The sequence below is a fragment of the Chiloscyllium punctatum genome, chromosome 12 (genome assembly GCF_047496795.1).
Source record: "Chiloscyllium punctatum isolate Juve2018m chromosome 12, sChiPun1.3, whole genome shotgun sequence".
NCBI lineage: Eukaryota > Metazoa > Chordata > Chondrichthyes > Orectolobiformes > Hemiscylliidae > Chiloscyllium > Chiloscyllium punctatum.
Window position 1 is genome coordinate 64,798,078 of NC_092750.1, and position 17,920 is coordinate 64,815,997.

The 17,920-nt window shown below is 40.0% G+C and overlaps 1 protein-coding gene across 1 annotated transcript; it reads left to right on the forward strand.

Moving 5' to 3' along the window:
• Positions 1–1,784: 1,784 nt before the first annotated feature.
• LOC140483882 (tumor suppressor candidate 2-like) lies at positions 1,785–13,565 on the forward strand. Its single transcript, XM_072582674.1, has 3 exons — positions 1,785–2,051; positions 10,657–10,777; positions 12,982–13,565. Exons 1-3 carry the CDS (start codon positions 1,903–1,905, stop codon positions 13,045–13,047), a joined length of 336 nt encoding a protein of 111 aa, XP_072438775.1. The 5' UTR covers positions 1,785–1,902; the 3' UTR covers positions 13,048–13,565.
• Positions 13,566–17,920: the final 4,355 nt, after the last annotated feature.

Sequence of the window (17,920 nt, forward strand, 5' to 3'; positions counted from 1 at the left end):
TGCTACTCTGCTAATGGTTTTAGAATTTTAGCTCAAGCCCGGCTTTTAGGTATCTATGTTATAAGTTTGGGAGAAGATTTGTAGCTCGGGTGCTCATTGTTGTGGTTCTGTTCGCCGAGCTGGGAATTTGTCTTGCAAACGTTTCGTCCCCTGTCTAGGTGACATCCTCAGTGCTTGGGAACCTCCTGTGAAGCGCTTCTGTGCTGTTTCCTCCGGCATTTATAGTGGCCTGTCTCTGCCGCTTCCGGTTGTCAGTTCCAGCTGTCCGCTGTAGTGGCCGGTATATTGGGTCCAGGTCGATGTGTTTGTTGTTAGAGTCTGTGGATGAGTGCCAAGGAGCAACCCGGCCCATGCCGACCAGTTATCCCAACCCAATCTAGTCCCACCTCCCAGCACCCAGCCTATATCCCTCCAAACCCTTCCTATTCAGATACCCATCCAGATGCCTTTTAAATGTTGCAAATGTACCAGCTTCCACCACTTCCTCTGGCAGCTCATTCCATATACGTGCCACCCTCTGTGAAAAGGTTGCTCCTTAGGTCTCTTTTATATCTTTCCTCTCTCACCCTAAACCTATGTCCTTTAGTTCTGGACTTCCCCAACCCCAGGAAAAAGACTTTCTCTATTTATCCTATCCATGCCCCTCTTAATTTGATTTGATTTGATTTATTATTATCACCTGTATAGAAATACTATGAGAAGTATTGTTTTGCATGCTATCCAGACAAATCATACCTTACATAAATCCATCAAGATGATAGAATAGAATGCAGAATATAGTATTACAGCTCCAGAGAAGGTGCACAGAAAGATCAACTCTGATATATGAGAGGTCCTTTCATAAGTCTGATAACATTTGGGAAGAAGCTGCTGTAGAATTGCCCTGCGCTTTCCTGGAACTGGGAGATGAATCAGCCATAAGGAACCCAACAGAAATGCAAGGAAAAGAAAATGAAATTCACTGCAAATATTCCTTGGGATAGTTAATTGGTTGAAAAGTGGGGGCAAGGCGTTTGACTGGACAAAGGGCTTGACGGAGGTTTCATAAAAACCTCCAGGTGATTTAGTCCCTACCCCCCTTCACTGTTTTGATCACACAGCATTGCCCTGTGGTTTGAAGGGTAGTGCTTGTCACTAGCCACTCGGGTGTTTTTCATATCTTCCTGGTGGTGGAAATTGAATAAAGATTCGTGCACTTTGTGTCCTTCACTGTGTTTTACACCTGCACACACACACGCCATGGGTGCTGGGGAAAAAGAGAAAAAAAATAAAAAACCTCCAGGAATGCATCCAACTGGTTGCTGGCGACCCTCAATGTGGTCCGCAGGACCTTGGAAACGGTGTCAGGGGGTTGGAGCCCACCTGTCCCAAGGTAAATGACTCAACAAAGAACACACGGGTCCTCCTGCAGAAGGCGATGTTGAGGTTGAACCTAACATTCTGTTGTATACTATATTGCTCACACATCCATTTATACGTTTTTTACAGTAATTATAAAATAGAGGGGGGGTATTTTACACCAAGGATGCCGCAAATTAAACTAACAAATTAACACACCTCATCACCTGACCTGACAGCCCAACGACCTGCTGCCGCCGCCTCTCCTCGACGTCATATCCGCTGGCCCCGGCCACTGACGTGAAAGTGGTTACAAACAGGCGGCTGTGTGGACAGACTCCGGCCGTGGGCGGGGTCCTTATCATTTGCAGCTCCTAACGGTCACTGAGCAGCTCGAGCGTGGGTACGCGAGACCCAGGCTTCAGGCCTAGCCCTCTCCCACCCCCTGCCTCGCCACCAACCGCACCCCCCCCCCCCCCCTTCGCCTCCCTCTTCCCACCCTCACTCCCTTCCCCTTTCACCTCCCTCCGAGAGCCGCCGCTCGGAGATGGTCTCCGGCTGATAATGGGCGGCAGCAGTTCCAAAGGCCGCACCTTTTGGCCCTTCGGGTCGGGCGCCGTCAGCGACTCGGCGAACGGCGTCGGCGAGCAGAGCCTGGCGCGATACAAAGGCGGCCGGCTCGGGGCTACTCCTTTCGTCTTCAGCCGCCGAAGGTTAGAGGGTGGGAATGGGGCGGTTCAGGGCAGGTTATGGAGGAAGAGTTGGCAGCAGCCAGACTGTGGGGTGTTGAGGAGAGGGGACAGGGATCCTGGGGAGGGATGGTTGGGGGGTTTGGAAACAGAGATGAGGGGGGTGGGAGGTAAGCTGGGATCCTGGGGAGGGATGGATGGGGGAGGGAGGGAGGTGAACTGGGATCCAGGAGAGGGATGGTGTAGTTTGGGCTGGGGGTGTGTGGCAGAGATCCAGGGGAGGGTTGGTGCAGATTAAGGACATTACTGCTTTTGAAATGGCTTGGCTTTTCACCTTAACTCTTGTGTAAGTTTATTGCTGTTTAAAAGCAAGCTCCTGCAGATTCTGGAAATCTGAAGTGCAGCAGAGTGTGCTGGAGAAGTTCAGCAGATCAAGCGACATATGTGGAGAGAAATGGTTAATGTTTTGAGTTTGGTACAACTCTTAGAATTGAAGCATGTCTCATAAAGAAGAGTCACATCAGGTTCAAAGTTAAGTCTATTTTCCTCCACAGGACTGGGCCTGAGTTTCCACTCTGGGGGGGGGGTGGAAGTTCTATTTGAATAGGACCCGGACATTCTCCTTCAGTATCCCTTGCTATGGTGCAAGTATGTTGACTTATCCCATTTATATTTACCAAGGTGGCCAATTTATCTTAAACCCCCCGCTATTCTTTCATGAGATCCTTTGCATCCAACCAAACTGCCAAGTAAAGACTTTCCTCTTGCACTTCATGTAATGGTTTTTATTTTTCTATTTAAAATTGTGAGCATGCCTAGCTGTGCAAAAAGGCCTCTGTGGGTCTTCACTTCAGAACTGTCACATCTGCTAGGGCAAATGACAGAGGAATGATTGTTGTGGATTGAATAGTATATCATTAGTAATTACTGATGATGTATTTCAAGGTGGTCTAAGATGTCAATATTTCATAAACAAGCAGACCATTAAATATACTATCTGGAGATTTTTCCTGAAATGAGCAAAGTTTTGATAGGTTCTTGAATATTTATCAATTTAAAAAACTTCCATTTAATAGAACATCTCTTGTGACTTGCATGTTGCAGCTAGTAAATTACTTTGAAAGTATAGTTTGTTGTCCTCCCTCCTCCTTTAGCATCAACCCATCATACTGCCATCTTCATTGGAGGATGTCATAGTTAGTTGAAAGCATTCTGTTTCTTTGTCTACAGATGCTGAGTTTCTCCAGCACTTTGACATGAGAGCATGCCCAAGTATTGTCAAATTACAGATCAGCAATGTGACCATGTCTTCAGTGGGGCTTAATTCCACATCTCTTAACTAACTCAGCAGTACTACTTTTGAGCTAAGGATGGCCCATGTAATATTTAAGGTGAAAGTTCTGGTGCTGAACCCTCTTGACATATAAAGAAAAGTGTCTTGGGCGTGCTTAGTTTTTTTTCTCATAAGAGTTTGAATTTTAGTGCCAGTGTAGAAACTCTAGAGAAGGTTCTTAGGGCCTTTTCCAGGGCAACATATTATCACAAATCATTGGATTGTTTCATCCCAGGGATTGTGATGGTATGCAGTTGAGACTTCAGATACCTGTTAAATGCCATGAAGCTACTTTGAGAAGTTAGACTAACAAGTAACTTGCTGCCAGGCCTTGTAGCATCAGAACTGAAGAAAGCTCTCTGGACCCTAGACGTTAAGTCTGCTTTCTCTGTGCAGATACTGCTAGACCTGCTGAATTTTTCCAGCAGTTTCTGTTTTCATTTGATCTCCAGCATCCATAGTTTTGCTTTTTTATTTTTCATAACTTACCACTATTTGTTCATGTTGGGTGCTGTACTAAGCTACATTCTCAGATATTTGCAATGGACTTCCTTTGATATGTCGTTAATGTTTTGAATTTGATCAGTAATATAAGGCAAAGTTTGCATTAATGAGATCAAATTATTCATAAATTTAAAAAATTTAATTGGTTTTGAAGTTTAGCATCTTCCTCTCTTTAAGCCTTATTTTAAAATGTTTTTTTCTTATGTTCTGTATGCCCCATTTAATTTACACTATTCCACCTTTTAAGAATTTGGGAAAGGGATCTATTTCAGGGCATGTATCTAGCCACAGTAATCCCATAATTGAGAGCAGGTTATCAGTATTGTGCGGCTGACAAATTCTAATCTCTTGTTTCTACGTGCTGCTACACCCCTGTACACATCTGCACTAGTGTCCCTTGGCATGTGTAGTTTACAACTTAGCTAAGATTGAGAAATTGTCATGGGAATCATAAGCAGCAAACAACAACCTGCTTTTCCCTGGTGCAGTATGTTGGTTATATCTGCTGTCAGTTCTGTTACTTTATAATGCAGATGGGAAAGGATGGATTCTTCTCTTTACTGAATTTTGAGTCTCCTTTTCGATCACTTACTGTAATGGGGGAAAGGTCAACCTCAAACGAGACTAGAAGAATGGGAATGGTATCCTCTGCTGGCTTGGCAGATGTTTGTATAATGTAAACTGCCTAAATAATGCTGCTTTTGGCAGTGAGCTGCTAAGTTTATGTATTTTATTTTATATTGAAGAGGTTTATTCTTCTGCAGTCTTTGTATTTGCAGGCACTTGTGATTTTTTAAAAAAATATGGACTTTGCCTTTTATACTTGAGTAGATGTCATTGATCAGGATGCCAACCTCTCCCTGTTAGAGTCCATAATAATTGGACTTGTAGTTAAGGGATATGTTTACGAAGTTTGCACATAGTACAAAATTTGATAGCATGGCAACTAGGGAGGGGAATTGCTGTAACCTGGAAGATCTTAGCTGGGAACAGCAATGGCATCTGGAATTCAGCCTGAAATACTGAGTGTTTGAGTGTGGCATCAAGAAGCCCGAGCAAAATTGGAGTCAATGAAGTCATACTTTGCATGTAGGAAGATGGTTATAGTTGTTAGTCGGTCAGCTCCTCTCCAGGACATCACTGCTGCAGGAGTTCATCTGTATACTGTTCAAATTGAACCATCTTCAGCTATTTCAGCAATGACCTTCCCTTCATAAAGTCAGAAGTGTGGGTATTTACTGCTGTTTTGCACAAAGTTGGGCATCATTTACAACTTTTTCTTTTGTACTAAAGCAATCCATGTCCAAATGCAACAAGATCTGGACAATAGCCTGGTTTGGGCAGGAAAGGGATGATTAACAATTGCGTCACAAATGTTGGGCAGTGATTATTTCCAACAAAACGATCTAACCACTGGCCTGTGATATTCAGTGGCATTACCATCACTGAATCCCCTAACTATAAACATCCTGGAAGTGACCATTGACCAAAAACAAATATATTAACCATGCAACTGCAAATGCTACAAGAGCTGTTCAGAAACTAGGAATACTGCAGTGAGTAATTTGCCGCCTCCACTCCCCAGAGTCTATCCACCATCTACAAAGCACAAGTCAGGAGTATGATTAAATGCTTATCAGTTACCTGGATGAGTACAGCACCAACAACACAAACCTTACACCATTCATTACAAAGCAGCCAGCTTAAGTGACATCACCAACATTGTCACTCCACCACTGATGCTCAATAGCAGCAGTGACTACCAGCTACAAGATGCAATGTAGAAATTTCACCAAAAACAGCACTTTCTAAATCCATGGCTGTGACTATTGAGAAGGAGAATTGAAATGTTATCACTTTGAAGGTAGTGAGAATCTGGAACTCATATCATTCACAGGTTGTCACAATCTAAACATTTTAAGCAGTATTTAGATATTCACTTGCTTTCCCATAGCCTCTGGGATATGGGTCAAAAGTTGGAAAATAAGATTAATGTCATAACTTTGGTGCAGATATGATGGCCCAAATGGCCTACATCTGTGCTTTAAATTTCGGAGTCCATAAATGTTAGTAATGACAGTTTCAGCAATGAGATTTGAAGCAATTTCCAGTTTTAAGTAGAGTTTAAAACCTGGAAAATAGTTACAGTAAGTGGATCTTGTCTGGAAAGGTGAGGGTAACAAATGACCCTTTGTTTGGAAGAGCAGATTCTGCTGAGGTGGGTTCCATTGACATGAGCAATCTGCGAGTACATTATTGTAGTGGACATTCTAAAGTATGCACCTAGACAATTTGTCTGTAGAAGGAATTTGAATCTGATCTCTTTTACCCAGTAACCATTTCTACAGTGAGGATTTCTACAGTTTGGCCACTCTAGAACACTATCACTTTCTCAGTTACTTGGGATGGTGCTTGGAGCGTTCTGCCTGAGCTGAAGTCAGAACTCAGCACAGATTTTGGTCTTCTAGTATTTGGTTTCTGCACTAGGTGGATCTGGAAGGTGCATCTTCTGAATATTGTTTCCATTTTTGAAAGTTGTTGGTGATAATTGTCAGAAGCAGTGATATAATGTAATTTTTTTTTGTGCACTGTTGAGCCATCTGATTATGCTGGTATAGTTTAAGATATAGGATTCCATTTATTTTGTAGGCAAAGTTGGGAAACATTCCAAATGCTGGAGCATAATTTGACAACATTCTAAAGTGAAGAAGAAATACTTAACTGCCAGGGCAAACTTGAATGCACTTATAAACAATCAAAGTGGTTATTAGTTGTTAATTCCATTATTAATCATTTACCGAATCCATTTTAAAATGAAGCATTTTAGGCTCGGGTGTAAGAAATAGTAGTGAATGAAATTACTCCAATGTTGAAATGTATTCACATTATTTTGAGTTCCCAGGGCTTGATTCATGATATTCATGCGTCCTTGCACAATTTCTCAATCAGTGACAGAGGACAAGGAGCATTGGAGCAGCAGTTATTTACACTGATTTATTCTTTTGTTTCTTATGCTTGAGAGCACACTGCCACCACTGTTAATAGTATATATTTTAAGTTGGATTTACCTAAATAAAAAATAGGCATTACATATTGCTTGTGAATTGTTGATTACTATCTAATATTGGTGACAGTAGAGAAGGCACATTTTAACGTGCCCTGCTGATTGTCCTGAAATTAAATGGTGGGTTACTTCCTCTGCTTAAGAATTAACTTGCTGGCTCACTTCAGGGCTAACATTCAGTGGAGCAGAATCAAATGTTGACCAGACAGCATGTGAGTGACAGTTTTCCTTCTCTGACATTTAGCAAGTTAGTTGAAATTTTCACAACTACTTTAATGGTTTCCTTTTTCTGATGCTAACCTGTAAGTGATTCTCAGTATCTGGGTTCTCAGTTCAATACAATGTAATTAATGCTGGCATGTTTTGGACATACCTAGTTGATGTCAAGTGAGCCACATCACTAGCAGCTTAGAATACAGAGTGCAAGTTATTTTAATCCTTTTGTAATTTACAAAAGGGTACATTTGAATCACTACACCATCAATGTGACATTCCTTTAATGGTTGAGAGAGATGCAGCAACAGAATAGTGAAGGGAAGTTGAACTCAGTTGTAACTGAATTTAAAGCAATGTGTTGAAAGACATGGATTGCACAGTACAAACAGGTCCTCCTATCGGTAACAAACAAAAATTATTCACTATAATTCCAACAATGTACACTCCCTCCAAACGCTAGTCTCCAGTCATTCTTTGACTGAGCTAAACTCTTTACAACCTCTGTAGCTAGTCCTAAGTACAGTATAACCGTTTCACCTCTCTATCAGAAGCATTCTGCTTATACTTCCATTGTATTGCCCATGTCACAGCTCCTCTGCTACTTGAGCCCTTATCCATTGCTGTGTTACCTCTAGTCCCAAAGCTGATCGAGCTGGGTTTCCACTCTCCACTAAGTTAAGATAATTTAAATTATATTTATCTATGTTGCCTTCCATCCAGTGCTTTGACTCTAAAACATTTTTTCTTGTCCAAATCTCTGCATGACTTTGCCCATCCACTTTGTGACTCTTCCAGCCCTCCAATTTTGGCCCCTCGTGACTCCACATCTTTATCCTGGTGTTAATTGTCTTCAGACAGCTTGGACCTAAAGTTTGGAATTTTGTCTCCAGCTCTCCTCATTGGCCAAGCCATTGTCCTCATATCTCTTTACACTTGTCAATTCTTGGCTAATCACTTTCATTCCTGTGAAGTGCTGTGATATGTTTCCTTTTGTTAAAGATGCTAGTAAAGTGCACATTGTTGACTGCTTATCTATAGAATTAGAGTTGCAACAAGTTAAAAGGACTGTAATTTGAATTATCTACTTTGAGGTAGATGCCAGAATTAAGAAAAGTGAAGATATTTTGGACACTTGTGGAGCTCAAATAAATTAGTGAGGATGTAATGAAGCTACAGCAGTTGAAAACGAAATTGAGAATTTTAAAAATTATGGGTCAGTGAGCCCTTGAATATTGGTGGAAAGGAACATAATGCATGCTAGGACATGGGCAGCAGAGTTACAGGTGACCTCACCTTTCATATAAGGTAGGACATAGGAGAGCATTGGAGCGGTCAAATCTAGAGGCAGATGATGTGGATGAGGGTTTCAGAAGCAAATCTTGGAACAGAAGGGTACACTTAGACAATGGTAAATATTACACCAAACTGGAAAGCTGTCTGGCCACTCTGCCAACTGCCAGCTGGTGTCAAAGCTGATGACTTCAGAGAAGGGGACATCTTGCTTTTGCTCAAGTGCACACTCTCTTTGGGGACCCTGGTGGTATCAACACAGGTGTGGGAAGAGAAACCATTGCAGGTATTTATCAGATTAAGATTAACCAGATGAGAATGGAACAAAAAGTGTAGTTCTATCCAGCTGGGCAACAGGGATAATGTGTTACAGTCATGTTACATTTCAGTTCATGCAAAGTAACTCATTCCTCCATTTCCATATTTGCGTTGCAGAGGGGAACTTAAATTTGCTGCACAGGTACTTAAGCAGCATATGGTAGTTATTTACTTAGTAGGCATTTAGATTTTAAGAATACCTAAATTTGCAATAAAATTCAAAGTTCTGTTAGTAAACCAACCACCTCCACAAAAATTCATGGATGATCTGGTTGGAAATGTAAAGTCCTTCTTGAAGTCATCTGGCAAGTACATCAAATTTTGTTTATAATGGAGCAGGCATCTCTGAAAGGCTGCTTAGAAATAGTCATGTTCCTTTGGGGTCAGGACTATACTCAACATCAGTATTCACCTCAAGAACTCTAGTGTATTGTTAGATCCCAAACCAAATCAAAACTTTTCGCCTTAATCTAGTTTGGAGCCAGTTATCTTTGTCTACTTTAAAAACAAAGGATGAGTTCCAGTGAAGTAACTTACTGAACAAATCAACAAAATTCTAATTTCATACAAATAACATGTTACTAAGGGTTAATGCAGTATTATAGTCTATAAACATGTACAACTTATTTCTAACCCAGTGTTAACATGTGGAATATATGGATATTATTCTGTAATTGGAAACCCCATAATGCATACCTAATGACAAATGCTGTCCGGGCATAGCCAACTGATTTCTCAGTAAAGCTCCCCCCCCCCACAATTCAGATGTTAATGACATGATGGGTCATCAAATTTCATTCAACTCAATTGCAGTTCTTCACTTTTCCGAGACTGGCTTTGAAACACCTTCTTGAGAGATGCTGCATCTTAGACTGCCTCAGTGGCTATTCTTGTTCTGGCACCTAACTGTCTTGAGTCCACTGTCCTGGATTCTGAAAACTGCACTCCAGTACTTCTCAGGTGCAGCTAATTTTTTTTTGCTAATAGTTTGTTTCTTGACCCTGATGTTCTTATGTTTTCCATGAAATCTAAATTATTCACAACTGTGAAATATTTATAGACACTGCTTGTAAACGTTCATACCTCATTCTCTTATGCATACTGAAATATTACTCTGACCTCTTTCAAGCCCCTTTCCACTTCTCCGACACAGAACCAGTAATTTTCCTAGTTTTCTTCGACTGAAACATGATTGAAACTTGACTCCAGCTAATCCCCAAAATTTCTTGAGTTTCTTGCAGCACAGAGCCATCTACCTACTCTTAACCCCTCAATAACTCCACCCACAAGCAATAAGTGTAGTTCAGTTGCCTTCCCAACAATACAGTTAACCGCCACATGTTCCATTCTAAAAAAAAATGGAGCCTCCACAAATACTTGTCTTCAATCCCTAACTGTCACTTTTTGAACTCATTCAGTGGCCCTGAAAAAGTTCTGGGTGGCCTAATAAAATCTTACAATTGCAGGACAAAATTAAATATTGACACTAGCAACTGTGGACTGTGTGCCATAAATTTAGCAGAGTATGTGGTTTCCCCAAGTATGATTGTGTACAGGGAAAGGACGATAATTAACAGGACTTTGAAGTGATCATTAAATACTAAAGCCAGCTTAGTCATTTTTCACTTTTTTTTTGGTTGTAAGCTTTCTAAAGCATTCAGAGGCCAATCTGGTCAGGAGGTTTAAATTTTGGTAAGAGTATGTCCATATATAAAAGCCTTGCCCTTTTTTTAATATAAAGCCACTTTCATAAATATACCTAACAACACTTAAATTTTTCATTAAATTATTGTGAATACATTGTGGAGACTTTCTAGATTTTCAGCTGGCAACAAAGTTTCATTTTAATGTTGTATATCCGTTTTGTGACAGACTACATTTTTTGGTTTTTTTTGCCTTTGCAGCTCGATGTATTATGATGAAGATGGTGATTTGGCTCATGAATTCTATGAAGAAACATTTGTCACAAAGAATGGAAGGAAAAAGGCTAAACTGAAAAGAATTCATAAAAATTTAATACCTCAGGTGAGAAGCAAATATACTGCCTTGTAATTAGTGTATCCTTTTTGTTTTCTCTGGATCGAGTTCCAGTAAAGATTATGCATTTATGTAGTCTGTTCAAAAGCAGCAAACCCTTCAAACAATTGTATAGTGACCTATTATAAACCCAAATACTGCAGCCATTCTGTGCAAGTGGTTCAACTGCAGCATTTGTTATAAGTGAGCGTCCGCCTGAGTTTTTTTTCCAACCTGTTCCCATTTGAGAATGAGGGACGCAAAATGCTATTGCTTAATTTCCATACCTTATCCTTCAAGTTCCTTACTATTGCCACAGATTGAATGCAATGTCATACTGGTTACTTCTGCACCACACCAACTTTTGCGACTTTGCTGTATTGCTCACTAGAGGGTGATGTTCTTCAAGGTCCCTAAAATATTCCAAGGTGATTGGACACAAGTTTGCTGTCTGTTTGCCTCCAAAGCCTCTGCCCTCTTGCTGGGATCATCTAATTCATCTGTTGTTCTGAGTGGTGATGTCTTATCTCTGCACCAGGTGAAGCTGATACACTTGTTTATTTCAGCTTATTGGATGTGATGAGGCACCAGGGTATGCTGGCTGGTGCACATTAGGTGTAAGTGATAGCTGAGGCAGCAAGAGCCTTGCCCACATTAAAAACCAGGGATTGCCACTAGTATGACTCATTAAGGAATTTCTATGACAGAACAAGTACCAATTTAAAAGCAAAATAACTCAGATGCTATAAATCCATAAGAAAACAATGTTGAAAATATTCAGGAGGTCTGATATCTGTCAGTCTGTATCTGTGGAGGATGAAACAGTTAATGTTATGGGTTAAATATAACCTTTCAGAACTGAAGGGGCATAGATATATGGTGGATTAAATGCTGTTGAAAGAGAGGGGAGAAACAAAGAAAATGCTTTCTCCAGGGTAGAAGGGTGCAGTGGGGTCCATGGCATGTTGGATTTTGGTATTTTACTCAGGATAGATTTTAATTTTCTGATCTTTCCTCAGTAACTTAAGCAAAAGTTAGTTCCATCTGATAAAATTTCCAAGTCTAACTCTGTCGTGGACTTTCCCACAGGGGCCCAGATGTCATGTAGTTGCCTATTAGCAGTTTCAACTTCCTAGACAATTTCTGTGATATCAGCTGTGGAAGAACATCACTGTGATCCTGTCATGCCCTCCTTATTTAAACTGCTGCAGCAATGATTTTTCTTTTACAAGATCTGGGCCATTGCGTCTGCAATGGCCTTCATGGTACCAAACCAACAACTCCTTGGATAAGTATGGATCAGTAAATGTTAGAGTTCAGGCAAAAACATGTTACGGTCAGAGGGAAGCTGCAGAAAGGATTGAGTAAACTTGTAATAGGGATGAGATTGAGACACTAAATAATCTGGAACAGTAGCAGGCAAATTCCTTTCATCCATCCATCCAAATTGTGAACTTAAAGCAGCAGTCACTGGCTGTTATTCAGATGTAAAACATAGACAAACTTGACACAATTATATCCAAACCACTTTGGTTAAAGACCAATAAATCTGATTGCAGTTCAACTGAAATAGCAGCATGTACCAATTTCTTAAAGAGATTAGAGGCTGGTTTTAATAGATATTTTGAATCATCCAAAAAATTTAGTGGACATTTACAGTGAAAACTTTCACTAAAACAATGCAGCTTATCATTTTTCAAGTTAGTTTGGACAATCATTTAATACAGATTTGTTTCTCTGCAGCAGCAAAGTATGAAAGGTCAGCATTAGAAACTACTTTGTCTTCCTATGGTTTCAATATTTGATTGTCTTGTATCTCTATCCCCAAGTAGCATTATGGCCATCAGGATACCTTGAGTTTTCCTTATGTGTACTGAAACCACTGGGTACTACATTAAGGTGTGTGTGCTACTGGAAAACCCAACCTTTATTATCCATCTTAACACTTTTGAGAAATCATACAATACAGCTAAAGGTCACTTGAACCATTGTACTAGCTGTTTAAAAGAACTGTTCAATTGAGACATTGAGTTGTTCAGTCACAAATGTGGGTTATGATGGGTAATTTATAATTTTTGCTATTCATCATAGGAGCTGCTTAGTAGAACATTCACCATAGAATTGTTAGCAATATGTTAAATAGCCCATAAATGCAAGCTGATCACTTTTTTTTAACTCCCTGAATTACCTGACCTATCTTTTTTTCTCTACAGGGGATGGTTAAACTGGACCATCCACGAATCCATGTTGATTTCCCAGTGGTTTTATGTGAGGTGTGACTGAAATGCAAGTTTTCATCAGATTAAGACTTGTGCACTATAGATGACTGCCAGATGCTGAATTCTCCTTGGACCTTCGTTTCAGTGGTGGAGACTGGCCCAGTGAGCACATGGCATCTGTTTCATTTGCGTGTAGTTTTTTTCTGCTACAGGCCAAACTCTCAAACATTTCCCTTCTATGAATATCAATAGAGTAATCTGAGATTATCCTAATTCAATTAAATCTAGTCACAGTACAGATATACACTAAGAACTTTTGTGCTGTTTCAAGTAATTGTGCTAGATGACTAAGACTGGTACTCGAACAGTGTAAATAGCTTTAATTTAATGCAGTCATCAGGGATATTTAAACATTGAGTCTGTATATATGCATCTGCACAGTGTTCAGCAGTAAATATAATGGCATATCCATGAAAGTTGATTAGTTACAAAGTTTGTTATTTATCAATGACTTTTTTTGTTCGAGAATGTTTTAATTTTCTCATTGTGTAATAAAATTCCCAGCGAGTCTCTTGAAATTTTTTTACTGACTCTTGATTGTCATGAGGACAAATATTTCTGAAACCGGAGTTTAAACTGTTTCCTGTACCAAAAGTGTAAGCTTTATTTAAGGAAGCAATCCCATACATGAACTGAATAGCAAAAGCATAATGAAAACATGGAGAAAAATAGATAGCAATGACAGCTTAACCTTGTTAAAAGAGCTGCATCATCACAGGTGTTATAACACATCCAATATTTGACTACAGAATCTTGGTCAGGGAGATGGGTTTTCCTCCCTCTCCATGCTAGTGCCTTAGTAGCATCTACATCTGGCCTGGCTGCTTTAAACCAATTTAGCTCATCTATTCACAATGTTCATTTTGTGCAGATCATCAAACATTGGGAAAGATTTACTGAGCAGCAGGAGAGTCCTGTGCTGAATAATTATCAGCTGAAATCTGGCATAATTTGAGTATGCTCATCAGATTGCATTTTCACAGTTGACTTAACGGACTATTTGTGACTCTAACTGATCTAATCTAAAAAGAACTGGTGGAGCCCCTGTCACTAAATTGTTTGCTGAAACTGGTAACTGCTTTATCCAGGTAACGAAATAGTTGCGCATTTATCCAAACTGGATAAACAGTTGCAAAACTCAACATTGGCTACAAGGTTTAACTTCTGTTCACAACTAAGTGTTTTTTTTAATCCTAAAAGCATTTAATTCTAAGCCAAATATGTAATGGTGTTGTTTGCTGTCTTCAAGTTTAGATGGGGAAATGAGGAAAATAGGTGATCTATTGGATACCTGTCAATTCATTTGGTCGAGTCCAGGAACTGTCAGGCAACCCTTTTTACTACAGGCAAAAGATGCTTTTATAGTTAAAGTTGTTGATCAATGTTCAAGCCTGGCTATTCTTAAACTGTTCAATGCACATGTGTAAGCATGATAGCTGAAATATTTGTACATCAAATGGATGTTGTCGTAAAGCAAATGAAATGCAATTTTCCTCAGAATTAATCTTTAATGACATGGTCTTTAAATATTGCTAATTGAAGAATTGGCTATTTTAATGAAAAATAAGACTACCAAGAGAAGCTGAAATCCACACCATCCAGGGTGTTTTTGTTTCAGCATGTGGTTGGGAGAGAGATAAGGAAGTAGGAGCTGAGCATAGTTCATACAGAAAGGAAAAGGTGGTGGAAACTGGATGATTGACATGAGATTAAGGTTATAATTTACACACATGGATTTAGCTAGCATGTGGTTCATTATTATTTGGACTGAGAATGTGCCATATCTTATGTACTGAAATTAAACGTCACTACCTGTAACAGCACAAATAGTCAAATATATAGAATTAGATAGTCTTTGACAAATCATTGCAGAATGTTATATCTGCTTCAGGTTCACTAAATGCATTAAAAGAATATTAGGTTTTCAAAATGATTCCCAATTAACATGTTTAAGTCTGAGCATGCAACAAGATCTTTTTGAGCATGCCTTTTCCTAAAGATACTGAAGAAGATTTCTTCTATTTCACTATGATAACATTTTGCTCATGTGATATTGAGCTCAAGGAGTTAAAATACTCATTTTGAAAAGGATAATTATTTACTTTCCAACTTGTGTATGAAACTTCGAAGGTAGGTGGCACAACATTAATTGAAGTACAAGAAAACGGGAGGGCTATAATATTTCTGGCCAGAAATGAAGAGTGTGGTGCTGGGAAAGCACAGCAGGTCAGGCAGTGTCTGAGGAACAGGAGAATTGACATTTCGGGCATAAGCCCTCCTTCATTCCTGATGAAAATAGGTGATCTATTTTCATCGATTCTCCTGTTCCTCAAATGCTGTCTGACCTGCTGTGCTTTTCCAGCACCAGACTCCTGACTCTGAGCTCCAGCATCTGCAGTCCTCACTTTCTCCTGGCCAGAAGTGAAGTCTGGATCAATGAAAACTTAATAGGTCTTTTTGGGCTAAGCTGTTGATTGTGCTTCATGTGAATGTTAAGGCAACAAAAGATTGAGAAATGTTGGCTGGGCTTCTATAAAGCTCTGAGATAAGACTTAATAAATAGTTGTTTTGGGTTGAGCCCTAACTGCCTGAGGTTAGTCAGGAATGCTTGGGGGGGTGGAGGGGGAAGAGAAAAAAATGGTCTTTATGTGCTGTGCTTCATACCCGTTCTTTAAGGATATATTGACTCTGGAGCAAATTACTAACCCATATTAAAAATAAAATGTTCTTATTGAAAATGTGTGCTGTAGTTCTTTTTAATCAAAGGAAGTTTAAACAGCCTGCCATTAAACATTTTAAACAATGCAATAGCACACATACTAATAGGCCCACTAACCTGTGCTGCTTCTATTTGGTTGCAATTTTGATAGAATGAGTAATTAGAACAAAATCAAGGTTTTTGGGTTGTCAGACTTTTGATAACTGGATCTCCAAGGTATCACATCTTTTGTACCTGTCAGCTTGACTCAGTTGACTGTATATTCAAATCAACAAGCTATAGGTTCAATGCCTACTGATATCTATAATTTTGACTGGTTTACATCATTTACTGCATCCGCTGCACCCGATGTGGCCTCCTATACATTGGGGAGACAGGCCGCCTACTTGCGGAACGTTTCAGAGAACACTTCTGAGATGCCTGCATCAACCAACCCAAATGCCCTGTGGCTGAGCTCTTTAACTCCTCTCTCCTACTCTGCCAAGGACATGCAGGTCCTTGGCCTCCTTCATCACCAGACCATGGCAACATGATGCCTGGAGGAAGAACACCTCATCTTATGCCTAGGAACCCTCCAACTACAAGGGATGAATGCAGATTTCTCCAGCTTTCTCATTTCCCCTCCCCCCACCTTTTCTCAGTCCCAACCCTCCGACTCAGCACTGCCTTCTTGACCTGCAATCTTCTTCCCAACCTGTCCACCCCCCACCCCCTCTCCAGCCTATCACCCTCACCTTAACCTCCTTCCACCTATCGTATTCCCAATGCACCTCCTCCCTACCTTTTATCTTAGCCTGCTTGGCACACCCTCATTCCTGAAGAAGGGCTTATGCCCAAAACATCAATTCTTCTGTTCCTTTGATGCTGCCTGACCTGCTGTGTTTTTCCAGCAACACATTTTTAAGCTCTGATCTCCAGCATCTGCAGTCCTCACTTTCTACCAATCTTGACTGGTAGTCAAGTGAAATTTAACAGGCCTGATTTTGATGCATTGGGTGTCTAATACTGCTGCAGTTAGGTTTCCCTTGATCCCTTCAGTCTTTAGCTCCAATGTTTTGCTCACTAAGTTTCTGAAAGCGAGGGGATTATAACCCTGTGAAGAAAATGGAGCATCTGATTGTCTTGATCACTTTCGTAAAGGAGCTATTCTATTGATTACCAAAAATAAGATAGGAAAGAAACTTAAGGGACAACTTTTTCACGCAGAGGGTGGTACGTGTGTGGAATGGGCAGCTAGAGGGAATGGTGGAGGCTAGTACAATTGCAACATTTAAAAGGCATCTGGATGGGTATATGAATAGGAAGGGTTTGGAGGGATATGGGTCAGGTGATGGCAGGTGGGGCTAGATTTGGGTGGGATATCTGGTTGGTATGGAAGAGTTGGACGGAAGGGTCCATTTCCATGCTGTACGTTTTTGACTAATTGAAAAATAAACAGCGGATGAAATAGTAAGATTAGGTCGAGAGGAAAAAGTGATACACCTGAAAGAATATGATTTCATACTCTGTCACTGCAGGGAAATAGTGGTAATTACTAGATCTTATTATCTGTTTACTTCATATTTTGTGTGTAAATGTGAGATCATACTGCTCAATGCAATGAAAATTGAGGCTGACAGTGGGCTCACAACACAGTGATAGGTAACTTGGCTTTTTGGATATAAAATATAACAACCCCTCTCCTGAAGTTGCTGTAATTTGCATGTTGCATAAATAAAAAAAACATTGGTCTCACCATTCTTTTGACAGAAAAATCTCAACTTTAAGGGCCTTTTGAATTTCAAGAACTAGTAAGTTAACAATATATTAATTAAAAAGTTATACTTCAATTTAAATAGTCAATACAACAAATATATTTTCTAATTAACCTGTTCAAAGATGTCAGTACAGACCACTGGAGGAGGTGTGATGTGACCTCAGGGTTTGTGTTTCAGAGGTAGGTACACCACAAAGACCCATTTAACATATACACTTGTTACATAATCAACCTGTTCAGACATTATGACACACCTCTGGAGCAGCTTCTAGCTCAGAGATATGGACATTACCATTGTGTCACAGGAGCCTATAAGGCAAACATATATTTGCAATCTCAAGCATTTGTGTCATTTCTGGCACAAATGTGTTACTCTGTATTTACAATTATTTTATCCC

Coding starts and splice junctions, on each gene's coding strand:
- LOC140483882 (XM_072582674.1), top strand. CDS start 1,903: ATGGGCGGCAGCAGTTCCAAAGGCCGCACCTTTTGGCCCTTCGGGTCG. Junction 2,052..10,656: donor TTCGTCTTCAGCCGCCGAAG/GTTAGAGGGTGG, acceptor TTGCCTTTGCAG/CTCGATGTATTATGATGAAG. Junction 10,778..12,981: donor ATAAAAATTTAATACCTCAG/GTGAGAAGCAAA, acceptor TTTTCTCTACAG/GGGATGGTTAAACTGGACCA.